This window comes from Meriones unguiculatus, chromosome 15 (assembly GCF_030254825.1).
Source record: "Meriones unguiculatus strain TT.TT164.6M chromosome 15, Bangor_MerUng_6.1, whole genome shotgun sequence".
NCBI lineage: Eukaryota > Metazoa > Chordata > Mammalia > Rodentia > Muridae > Meriones > Meriones unguiculatus.
Window position 1 is genome coordinate 35836367 of NC_083362.1, and position 12282 is coordinate 35848648.

Here is a 12282-nt window from a genome sequence, read left to right on the forward strand (position 1 = left end):
TAGTATTCTTCAGTAGTTATTCAGCAATAATCCTCAAGGCATGCTTATCAACACGTACGTGACCTACAGTTACAATTCTCATGTGTTATTTTGTGCACCTTCTAATGTGTTTTATGTAACCAGGCTTCTGGAACCTTATTGTAGACGTTACACCTTCTGTGCTTTGTGTCACGATCGTAGCTTTACCTAAGTGGATTCTTTCCAAAGCGTGATGCAGACCACAACGCCACAAGTCTTTCAACCCCAGAGAGAAGCTTCATCTTTATTAATAGTCGACCAGTACACCAAAAAGATATACTAAAGGTAATCACTCTTAAAAGGATAAATATCCCAGGAGCAGGAATTTAGTTTCTTTTAAATAATTTGTTTTCTGAATTTTATTTTATTATTGTGGGTGTTTGCCTTGCAAGTTTGTCTGTACGACATGGCTGGTGTTTGTGGAGGCCAGTAGAAGGCATCATATCCCCTGGAACTGGAGTTTCATATGGTTCTAAACCTGTGTCCTCTGGAAAAGTAGCCAGTGCTCTTAACCTCTGAACCATCTCTCTAGCCCCAGAAATTAAAATTTTGATTAAAAAAATCTAAGAAATTTAAGAATTTGATAAGAAAGATAAAGTCCCTTTCATTATTAGTGTTTTACTTTTGTTTCATTTACTTTTCAAAACTCAGTGGTGTGTTACCATCCTATTTAGAGTGAAGAAAAAAAGTTAGATGGTTTTTAAAATATTTATTTAGTCATTCCTTTTGATTTTGCTACTAGTCCAGGGTGGCTTTGAGTGCTTGAATTGTAGGGGTACTACAACACATATTAAATAACACCCTGAAGGAATGAACCAGAAAGTAGGAGGGGAGCTGATTTGTACATTAGGCTGTAAAGTTCCACCACACTGACTTTTTAACTATGAAGGCAAGTGCACTGAATGTATGTATGTACATGTTCTGAGACCTGTGCTCTGCTCAGAGTTGGGACCTCTAGGAGACTGTTTTTCTCCGGGAGACCCTGCTTTTCTAAGCCAGCAGTCCCAGCTTCTGAGTCTCTCCATTCAGTGAATGCTTTTGGTAGCACTTAAAGTGGGCAATAACAAGGTGTTTCTGTCTGTTACTCATTGCATATATTTCCAGCTAATCCGACGTTATTATAATTTGAAGTGCCTAAAGGAATCTACACGCTTGTATCCCATTTTCTTTCTGAAAATTGATGTTCCTTCTGCTGAGGTGGATATAAATCTAACACCAGATAAAAGTCAAGTATTATTACAGAATAAGGTAACCTTTTTCAAATAAAGTTCCTTATGTATTTATGCTATTTGAAATCTTATGCAACCTTAACTCTCCCTTATTAAAAAGACTTGCTTTTTTATATTTTTGTTATTATTTTAGAAATTGCCCTTTTTTCACAGTATCCCTCCTAATATTTGTTCATTTGTATTTTTAGGATTCTGTTTTAGTTGCTCTTGAAAATCTACTGATGACCCATTACGGACCACTACCCAGTACAGATTCTTATGAAAATAGCAAAGAAGATGTTTCCTCAGCCAACATGGTTGTTAGTGAAACAGCAGAAACAGATGTGCTTTTTAATAAAATGGAATCATCTGGAAATAGTTATCCAAATGCTGATACCTCGACTATGCACATCCAGGATGATGAATCTAGAAAAAACACTCATCATTATTTAAATCAACAAATAAATATAGACAAGCACTGTGATGGCCATCTCAGTAGTGAACATTCTAGCATTAGTAGAGACCCTATAAGTACATTTAAAAATATTCCCATGGATAATTTATCATCAGAGGACATGCGGAGTAAACACAGTAAGACTCATTTTGCAGGCTCTAATGAGCATATCCAAGGGGAAAATGGTAGAAATGGTACAGAAGAAAATGGGGAGAATAGCGGAGAAGCATTCCCTGCAGAATCTCTAGAAATTTGTGCAGACGACTGGAGCAAGGGAAATGTGTTTAATTCGATGGGAGAGAATATTGAACCTGTGAAAATTTTAGTGCCACAAAAAAGCTTGACTTGTAAAGTGAGTAATAATAGTCACCCAAGCCTTCAACCAAAGAATCTCAGTGATGGTCTTTGTGGCAAAACACCAAATGTAATAGATAGTAGATCTGGGCAGCTTACAGCCTATGATTTAATTAGCAATCGAGCAGTCAAGAAGCCCATGTCAGCAAGTGACCTGTTTATCCAAGATCATCGTGCTCAGTTCCTCGCAGAAAATCCCAAGACTGGTTTGGAGGATGCCGTGGCACAAATTAAAGCTCTGTGGGAGACACTGGGTGAAGAGGAAAAACAGAAGTAAGTGTGTAGAGTGTTATGTACCCCAGATGCTCATCTGCTTCTTTTCTATATGACTCATGGATTAAAAGTTTTCTAAACTTCACATTCATGAAAAAAAAAAAAAAGAATGAAAACTGCTTCTTAACATCACTAAATATATTTCTTTATCATTTTAAAATTAATTTTAATGTCTTTTTAAATTCATTTTAGAGAACTTCTTTGGAGCAGGATTTTTTTCAAGCTTTTGTATTAGAGAGGTTGAAACAATTGTGATTTTGTAAATATTTTGACTCTTCCTTTTAAATTGGTCTCTAAAATGAGACAGGACTATGCTGTAGTTGCAGAACCAAATTAGTGTATTACTGCCTATATTCAGGATAACTTGTGCCATCTAAATTTTATCTGTTGGCAAGTTATAAATTGTAGTGGGTATTTAGGGTATGTAAATAAGTGATTTGATTTTATTAAAATATTTTTATCTTTGGGTCTAAGTCTCTGTTCTAAAACGATACAATGAGTATTTCTAGTTAGCTTATACTTGTGAGAACTTTTTCCCTTTGGAGATGTGAACAAACATGTATCTCCTTCCATACAGGCACCAAAGACAAAAGTACAAATCCACTAGAGTCCAACTTGGGGAAATGCACTAGAGTACATTTATTGGGATTGAGCTTAACTACAGACTATAGAAGAGGGCTTCTTTACAGGAGGTCTAGTGACCCCATATCAGCTGCACCTCACCAGCAGAGCTGTACAGATGGAGAGCGGTTCAGTTAACCTTCACCCTCGGTACACCGAGCACCTCCTGAAATGATGACACCATATGCAGTTAAGTCAGAGCTGAGGGAAGAAGAGCTGGAGCTTCAGTGAGGTCCCATGGCCTCTCCACTCCTTCCTCTCTGAGAGAGTGTCAAGAGTTAGCAGGTTCAGTCTGGAGGCCCACTTGCAAGCAGTCCTAGCTGCTCTGATGAAGATGATCGCTGTCACGCTGTGTGGGTAGCACTCTACACAAAATTCTATGTCAGCAGTACAACAAAATGTTACATTATGAATGATATGGCCCACTTGAAAATGGAGGATAAAATTAGACTTCCAGCCATTTATTATCATGTAATTATTTCAAAAATCTGTCAAATATCGGGGTAATAACCATCATCTGGTTTAAAATTCATTGATGTCTTCATTAGTGAATTTGGTCTTAGGAATAAATTATCAATTATCAATTTAAATTAAATTCATTTTAAATTATCAATTTAAAATATTATTGATACCAGTAGCCTTCATAAATTTCCTAAAATCTGAGCTCTGTTAGAAAAATGCTATTAAAAACAGCAAAGATCATACACATGACAGCTTGTTTAAGGGAGGATGACAGTTGTATTTGTTCTTATCCAAACATATATTGTGCATCGCAGTGAGCCCATTACCCCCTTTTTCCCATCATCTCATGGTCAGTTGTGTTTTTATAGCTCCAATGATCCATCCTTCCCCTCCTGATCCTGAGGCCATTCTGAGGAGCCATAAATATGTATGTATGTATTCTTAAGTAAAGATATGCACTCATATTTTAGAAAAAAACTATTATATGATTGGCATAACTTTTAATTTTATGTGTATGGATGCTTTGCCTGCAGGTATATGCCAATGCCTGTGAAAGCCAAAAGAGGGCATCAGTCCTCTGGCACTGGAATTACAGACTTGTGAGCCTGTGTGTGGTTGCTGGGAGTGGGGCCCAGGTCCTGGTGCACTCAGCCATAGAGCCGGCTTCAGCCACTCATAACTTCTTTAAGGACTGAACTTAGTACGTGAAATAGCCATGTTCAGTGTGCTAATTTCATAAATGGCAGGTTTTTAGAATCTTTTTCCAAACTATTTTACGAATAAAGCTCACACTATTACTGTGTCCCAAGTTTTACCTAAACAATACAATTATGTAGTTTAAAGATGAGTGAATTCTTTGAAACTTCACATGGTAACCATGGTGTGGATATTTCTGGTGTTCTAGTTGTCTGAGAACAGAAAGAAAAGGTACTTCCAGTTTCTGTGGACATGGACATGGGTTGGGGCAGTGCAAACTGAGGAAGGAAATGATTCCTTCAGCCTTGCAGCAATAGTTTCTACTTCAGTTGCCTTTGAGGAGGGTTAGTTAGCGTCCTCTTGCCTTGTGAATATTAGTATTATGTTAATAATCTTCATCTCAATTGTTCTTTAGTAGTGTGTTGTGGTGGTAGGTCCATTTACAGCAGACCTCAGAAACTACCCCTGGGACCTGCAGACATCATTCTTTGCTGGCTGTTGGTAAAAGTGTGCAGTTGTTGTATGTTGTAGTTGAGATAATGGCTGTTACAGCACAGGGCAATTTCCAGCATGTAGAGTGGTTTTTGTGTTTTTAAAGCTGTTTTTTTTATAAATGGCAGTTCTTATTTACTCTAAGTCAGTTCACTTGATGTGGATTCCAGAAACAGAAATGTGCTGAGAAAATACTGTTGTCTTGGAGTCACACACACAAATGCTTAAAAAAATAAAAAAGAATGTTTAAGTTTCAAGGCCAGGGGTCCTTGGAGGTAATACGCTGGATTGAAACCATGCCTGTTGATTCTTAATCCACCTTTCTATGATTCTCAATTCTGCAAAGAATAGAAAGTGCTGTAAGAGTAGATCTGGGAATACAGCTCAGTGGCAGAGCTGCCTTCCGCGAGTCTCAGTACCACAAGAGACCCACCTGGCTTTATCATGTAGGAATCATAGCATTAATGAGGGTTTTTCCAATTCAAAAAAAGTATTTTGTACAATATAGTTTGATGATGGTTTCCCCTCTCTCAATTCCTCCCAGATGCTCCCAACCTCCCTACCCACCCAACTTCACCCCCTCTCTATTTTTCTTACTCTTATTTAGTGTACTCTTGTGCTCTCTCACTCATTCTCTCTAGCACTTGGTATGCTCTCTCACTCTCTAAAATACAAGGAATCAAGAAACAAATACATACATCACAAAAACACAAAACCAAATAATACACAAAAAGACTAACAAGATCAAAAGTGCCCAGCGTACAAAAATCCCATTGAGATTGTTTTGTGTTGAACATCTGCTGCTGGGCATGGGGCCTGCCCTGAGGTCTGCTTAAGTCAGAGATACCACTGGAAAAAAGTCTACTAGCAGATGTCAGTTGGAGATAGCTTCTTGGGTAGGAATAGGCACCAATGTGCATGTCCCCCTCAGTGCTGGGACCTATCTTCAACCTACGCAGCCCTGTGCATGCTGCCACAGTCTCTGAATTCCTGTGCATCAGTCCTGTTGTGTCTGGAAGACACTGATACATCTCATAATATATCATCTCTGGCTCTGACAGTCTTGAGGTCTCCTCATCTGCATGGACATCCCATCTAGGACTGAGTCCTCAGAAGTCTCACTCTCTGCACACTGTCCAGTGTGAGTCTCTGTTAGTTGCCATCTACAGCTTCTTCATTGAATTGATGCATTTAAGAGAAGGGAGATATGGAGAGTTATGAAAAGGCTTAGCAGTTGTCTCATATGTAGGACAGAAAACTGCTTCCTTATATGAAACTAACCAGAAGGGTTTTAGGGAATTATCACAGTATTGCCAAGGAATACACGGGCAGAGAGTGAGAGTGTGAAGGAAGATGGGGAGGCTGCGGGGCCAGGTTGAGGATGGTTCTCTGAGCCCAGGAGTACCCAGAATCTGCCTCTGCTGAGGAAGTAGGACAGACAGATATCGGGTAGGGAATACATAGGTCCTCTCTGATTTTTTGTCCTCTTTTTTTCTTCTTTTTCCCTCTAGTGGATTAGAACCCAGGTGTGAGCTGTGTACCTCACCTGCCACTCGGGAGAGTGGCTTTTCAGTCAGTTGGTATTAATTTGAGCTTTTGTGTATACAAATGAAAATATTTTGCAATGAATATGTGTGTATGTGTGTGTGTGTGTGTATTTCTACTTAAATAACTAAGTGTTGTTGTAACTTGCATGTTACTGAAAATGATAAATAAACTTTCAAGTTAAATGTAGCCTTTAGTCTCAAAAATATTGTTTGAGCTGACCGCTTAGTCACATCAGTGTGAATACTTTCCATTCAAGTTGCTAAGTCCCTTAATGTCATTGAATACAGAGGTGGCATCTGTTCTTACTTAACATTTACCTAGCATTATTTTGGACATAACTTTTTATGTTTCCCAAAGAACTAATTAAATTGACTTCTTGAATAAATCAAAAGATTAGTACCATATGTGAAAATTTGCACGTTATAATTAATTACAAATGTTGACCTTTATCTCTTGAACTCATTTTCCACCCCATAGGAAAAGTCTGGAGTTCTGATGTCTAAGAGCTAAAAATATACTTAATTTTAGTGCCTATGCAAGTAAATTATTAAAGATCATGTGTTTTATATAACTAGCCTATATGGCCATGTTCTAGGTATTATGGAAGAAAACAACTCAAAAGTATGAATATGAAAGGCAAATGATAGCAATTGTTTATCTAGTTTACAATGAAGCAGACCTTTTTTGCAGTGAAGCATTGCTTTACTCTAGAAGCATGTTCTGAGCAAGACTACACATAAACTACTGTGTTCTCCTGTTTCTTCGTCTCATTTTAAAATATACATGCAGGTAACATACTATAGAATCTAAGCCAGCATCCTACAAGACCTGAAATAATCTTAGTTTTCTAAGCCCAAATTTAAAACTTAATTAAAAATGTATCAGTGTTATTTAAATACTAATTTTTAATCAATGTTTCACTCAAACTGTCGGATTTGTGTTTCTTTTCGTTTTTGTGTTTTGGTGGGTTAGAGATTGACCCAGAACCTTGTGTGGGCCTGTCCCCAGCCCAGAACTTGGGGGTCTTGATAGGAACTTAGAACAAACATCACCACACAGTGTACCAAGCAACTCATACCTCATAGTGGAGCTATGACATTCATGTAAACTACCCACATTACAAGTGAGTTACAGAACAGAATACTTTGCATTAAGTTTACCTGGTTTCTAAGCAGCAGAATGATGCCAAGGAGGCCCAGGGGCTCTCTGGGGTCTGATGGGCACTGCTTGCTGAGGTGAGCACAGCAGCACTTCCTGTTCTCCTGCAACAGAATCACTTGAAGCTCTTTAGCAGCAGAGCCAGCCTCAGACAAGCCCCAACCATGGAACTCAGGCACCTCAGTTTCTTACAATGTATTTGAATTGCCACTGCACCCACTGTCAGTAGCTCTAGAGGCTTCCTTTTACTCTTTTTGTTACTGAGAAAAAAGCAAAGCCCTCTAAGTTTTTACCCACTGAAAAATTGAAATGCCCATTGTTGTATATTGTTGAAGTTGAATTACATAGTTTGGATATGTTTAATTTATTGGAATTTATGTTGTAACTGATAGCTTTAAGTGAGAATAGAAAAAATGATATTAACTCTGTTGGATTAAATGGTATACTTTTTACTCCCTTTGCTATTTTAATGGCTTTATTGTGTGCTATTTTTATTTTTATTTTATTTTGAAATGCAGTTGCTTTGTAGAACAATCTAGCCTTGAATTTGTGATTCTTCTTCCTCTGCCTGCCACGTCTGGTTGCCCACCCTTTCTTAAATCATCCTTTAAACTGGGTAAAGTTTACCTACAGTGGAATGCAAAGATCTTAGCAGTGTAGCATTTTTGGAAATACACTCAAATGAATAGTACCACAATGAAAATGTACATTTCCAACATCTCAAAAGGTCCCTCCTGCTACCTTCATGGGTAGATACTATTTTGATTTCTGTTTTGCCAATATTTTAACTTCAAACAAATAAAATTATATGATATGACTGACTTCTCAACAATATTTTCATGACACATTTTTAAGTGATAATTTTTAGTTTTATAAGAATAATAACGTTTGTTAATTCAATCTCTGATCCATAGATACTAAGGCTGGTATAAATACTATTGTATTGGTTAATTTTCAGGCATTTGGGGCTTTTTTAAAAATAAACTTGGTTTCCAGTTTAATATGGACAGAAAAATCTACATTAGCTTTCTTTCACCTTTTGCTGTATGTTGAGAATTTGGCTCATTGTATTTCCTGTCCTAGTGAATGATCATGTATGCATATAAAGAATCAGAATTTCTGCGGATCATTTAAGTTGAAGTGGTGGGTACTGTTGCTGAGACCTGTTATTTTACTGACAATAAGAAGAAAGGCATTAGCATCTTCAACTGTGCTTCTGACTTTATTTCTGCATTTAGGTTGTGAGATTTTGTTTCAGGTGATTGAAAACTCTGTTACTAGGTGCACACTCATTTGACCATTAAGCTTTCTAATGGCCCCTTCATCTCTGATAATTTATCATTTTGATCTGCTTCATCTAATGTTGTCATTCTCTTGTTTTCTTACACTTTATTTGTATGGTGTTTACATTTTTCCATTCTTTTGTACATCTGTATTATTAGAAAAGTGCAACTCTCAGAAGCCCATAAAGTTGGGCATCCTGTCCTTTAGTCAGAAGAGTTGTATATCATAATATACATTTATAAGGGCAGGATTGGACCTGCCCTTCGGTCTGCTGTCTATCCCTGTCTTCTCCTTTGAGTGTATTCAAGATTTAAGTGAATACATTTTAACATCTGATTTATAGTAATGTTTGCTTTGCTAAATACACCATGCATCTTTTTATTCTAGTTTAGTTAATACCACATAGTCTCAAATAAAACCTAAAAGCCCATGATATAATTGCTTCTGTGCTGATATTATTCTTAAAGAGTGCAGACATGTTAGCAGAAAACTTATTTTATCTGAAGGTATTTGTTTATTTTTGCCTTTGAAGGGCATTTATGGTTGGTAGACTTGAGTCATGGGTTCTCTTGCCACTTAAAATGGTGCAAATTCAGCTGACACTGCATTGTCCTTTTGCTGGGTTCTCTTCTCATGACCAATTTGGGGAATTAACCTGCAGTTTTCACAGTTGGCTTCCTGTGTGTCTAGCAGGGTTTGTTTGCATTTATCTTGCTTAGACTTGCTTCTTGGATCCTTAAGGTATTGTAATTGTACAGGTTGATTCACCATTAAATGGAGTCTCATTGATAAAAGGTGGGTTGAGATTTGATGTGTTGGGATGCTTGTGCACAAGCTCCTGGCTGCTTCAATATCTACAGGTCCCTTTTCTGTCTTGTCATTTCACTAGCTCTGCCCTCACGTTCACTGTCCATTTTGTTGTTTCCATCTCTGGTCTGTAATTAAATCTACACAGTGAATATTCCATTCCAGATACTGTTTTTTAGTTCTAGACTTCCTCACGTCTTTCTTTGTATACATATAAATTCCCCTTGGGTCTCTCCTATTTTCCTTTTTTCTTATTTCAGTTTCTCATATTTATATAAAACTTTTTTATTAATTATAAACCTGAGTAATTTTGAAGTGGGCTTTTCCAGGTCTCTTCCCCTGGGCCATGACTCATATTTTTCTGTTTTGCTACTTGAGTGGTGACTTTTAATTGTGCGTAGACATTGAAGGTGAGATCTCTTCACTTCTGAGAAGTGCTGGTTTTTATTTAAGATGGCTTTGAGCTTGTGGGGGTTGTTTTGCATTGAATCATGGGGAGTCTCAGGGTGTAGGGTTTTTCCTCTTTCAGTTTTAATTGAAAGCCCAGGGCGCTTACCACGCCCCCTTGTAGCTCAGACCGCAAGCTCTGTTTCCGCTGCCCTGGAAGTAGCTGAAAACTCTGTTCAGCTCATTACCCTTTTAATGTCTTTTCGAGGGTTCCCACACATGGGGTTTTCTCTTCAAGTTGTTCTGGAAGCTAGGATCTGTGTTCTGATGACGAAGGCTAGTGTGTGCCATTTTGTACCTGAGTTCCTGTGGAACCCACCCTTGAAGGCTGGGTCAGAGCTCCATGAATGCAAATGCAAGTCCTTTCTCATTTGCTTTTGAGTGCTTTTCAGGGACTGATTCCTTTTTTTTTTTTTAATTAAATTTTTATTTTTTATATTAATTACAGTTTATTCACTTTGTATACCAGCTGTAGCCCCTTCCTCCTCCCTTCTCAATACCACACTCCCTCTCTCATCTCCTCCTGTACCCCTCTTCAAGTCCACAAATAGGGTCCTCCTCCCCTTCTATCTGACCCTAGCTTATCCAGTCTCATCCAAACTGGCTGCATTGTCCTCTGTGGCTTGGCAAGGGTGCTTCTCCATCCAGGAGAGGTGGTCAAAGAGCTAGCCACCTAGTTCAGGTCAGAGACAGTCCCTATTCCCATTACTAGGAACCCACTGGATAAGGAGCTGCCATGGGCTATATCTGAGCAGGGGTTCTACGTTATATCCATGAATGGTCCTTGGTTGGAGTATCAGTCTCAGAAAAGGCCCCTGTGCCCAGATATTTGGGTTCTGTTGCTATGCTTGTGGAGTTCCTGTCCTCTCTAGGTCTTACTATCTCCCCCTTCTTTCCTGAGATTCTCAGGAACCGATTTCTGTGCTCTGGAGTTTCACATAAGCACGCTAATACACAGACCCTGATAAACACATTTTCTTTGTCAGTACCAAATGACAGCTGGTTGTTTTTAACAAAATTTACTTTAGGTGATTATTATGTTTTTATTATGAACTCATTAGTTCTGTCTTATCTCTATTCTTAGATATGAAGAAAGAGCTAAAAAAGACTTGGAGCGATACAATAATCAAATGAAGAAAGCTACTGAACAGGAGCCACAGGTTTCGTTAAAAGATGGCAGAAAAAAGTTAAGGGCTGCCAGTGTGTTGGGCCTGACACAGAAGAACAAGGTGAAAGCCTCCTCTAATCAGCTGAAGCTTGATGAGCTCCTTCAGTCCCGGAATGAAAAGAAGAGGAGTGAAAATATTAAAATAGCAGAGATCTCCTTTTCTATGGAAAACTTAAAAGTGAGTTTTAAGAAACAAAAGACAATTGACTTAGAAGACAAGGATGAGATTTGCCTGGTCCACAGTCTCAAGTTTCCTGATGCATGGCTGGTTGCATCTAGAACTGACATCATGTTACTGAATCCGTACAGAGTAGAGGAAGCCCTGCTATTTAAAAGACTTCTGGAGAACCATAAACTCCCTGCAGAACCACTGGAAAAGCCAATTGTGTTAACAGAGAGGTATGGTAATGGAAGAGACTTTTTAACTCTTACTTTTTTACTATTGAAAGTTCGGGATAGGTGGTACTTATTTGAAGGAATATTTTGAGAAAGTTTTTCTGAATTTTAATGGCGTTACTATTTGCTTATGAATAAGATTAGAAGATTCTAAGTGGCTCATACCTCCATTCAGTAAAGGCCAGGCACATATCTCCTGTACCTGTGACTTCTCTGTGGTAACTGAAAGCCAGAGTGCTGCTGTGGTTCTCCTTGATAGTGCACTGCTCTGACATTGCCAAACAGACACCAGAGCAGAATTCCATAGCGAATGCCAGAGCAGCCGTTACCAAGATTCTTTACCCACATACATACATGTTTCCTTTCATTCATTAAAGTGTGTGAGAATAATTCTTACTCTTAGTCCTTTCATAAACTCACAAAATAGTTACTTTCCTTGCTAATCACAAATGTCGTTTTCATACCTTACTTAATAATAGTTTAGAATTGTTCCTCGTTGTTTCAAAGGCCTTTTTTTCGTTGTTTTTTGTTTGTGTTTTTGTTTTTTTAGTTTTACAATGTTGAATTTAACTTTTATCTGTAAGTTCTACATATTATGTTTGGTTGTATCTTTTTATTGTGTGGTTGATCTACTCTGTAGCAGTCAGTCAGTGAACTATTCTTTTTTCTCTTTACTTCCTGATTGGCAGTAAGATTTTTGGTTTGGGATTGGGTGTTTGTTTATTTTCTTAAGATTTATTTTATTTTTATTCTGTGTGTGTATGTATGTTTAATGTGTATGTGTGTATAGCGTTTAATGTTTGTGTGCTCACTTATGATTGGGTATCTTCAGATGAAGAGAGCATCAAATCCCTGAAGCAGCATTTACAGGCCATTGTGAGCAACTGGCTGTGGGT

The 12282-nt window shown here is 38.0% G+C and overlaps 1 protein-coding gene across 3 annotated transcripts in view; it reads left to right on the forward strand.

Moving 5' to 3' along the window:
• Pms1 (PMS1 homolog 1, mismatch repair system component) overlaps window positions 1-12282 on the forward strand; it is a 103929-nt gene that overhangs the window by 81904 nt on the left and 9743 nt on the right. For all 3 annotated transcript variants that reach the window (XM_021644118.2, XM_060368334.1, XM_060368335.1), the window contains 4 exons: window positions 181-303; window positions 1123-1266; window positions 1436-2307; window positions 10907-11389. In XM_021644118.2, coding sequence (XP_021499793.2) covers window positions 181-303; window positions 1123-1266; window positions 1436-2307; window positions 10907-11389 — 1622 coding nt within the window. The remainder of the gene's footprint in view (window positions 1-180; window positions 304-1122; window positions 1267-1435; window positions 2308-10906; window positions 11390-12282) is intronic.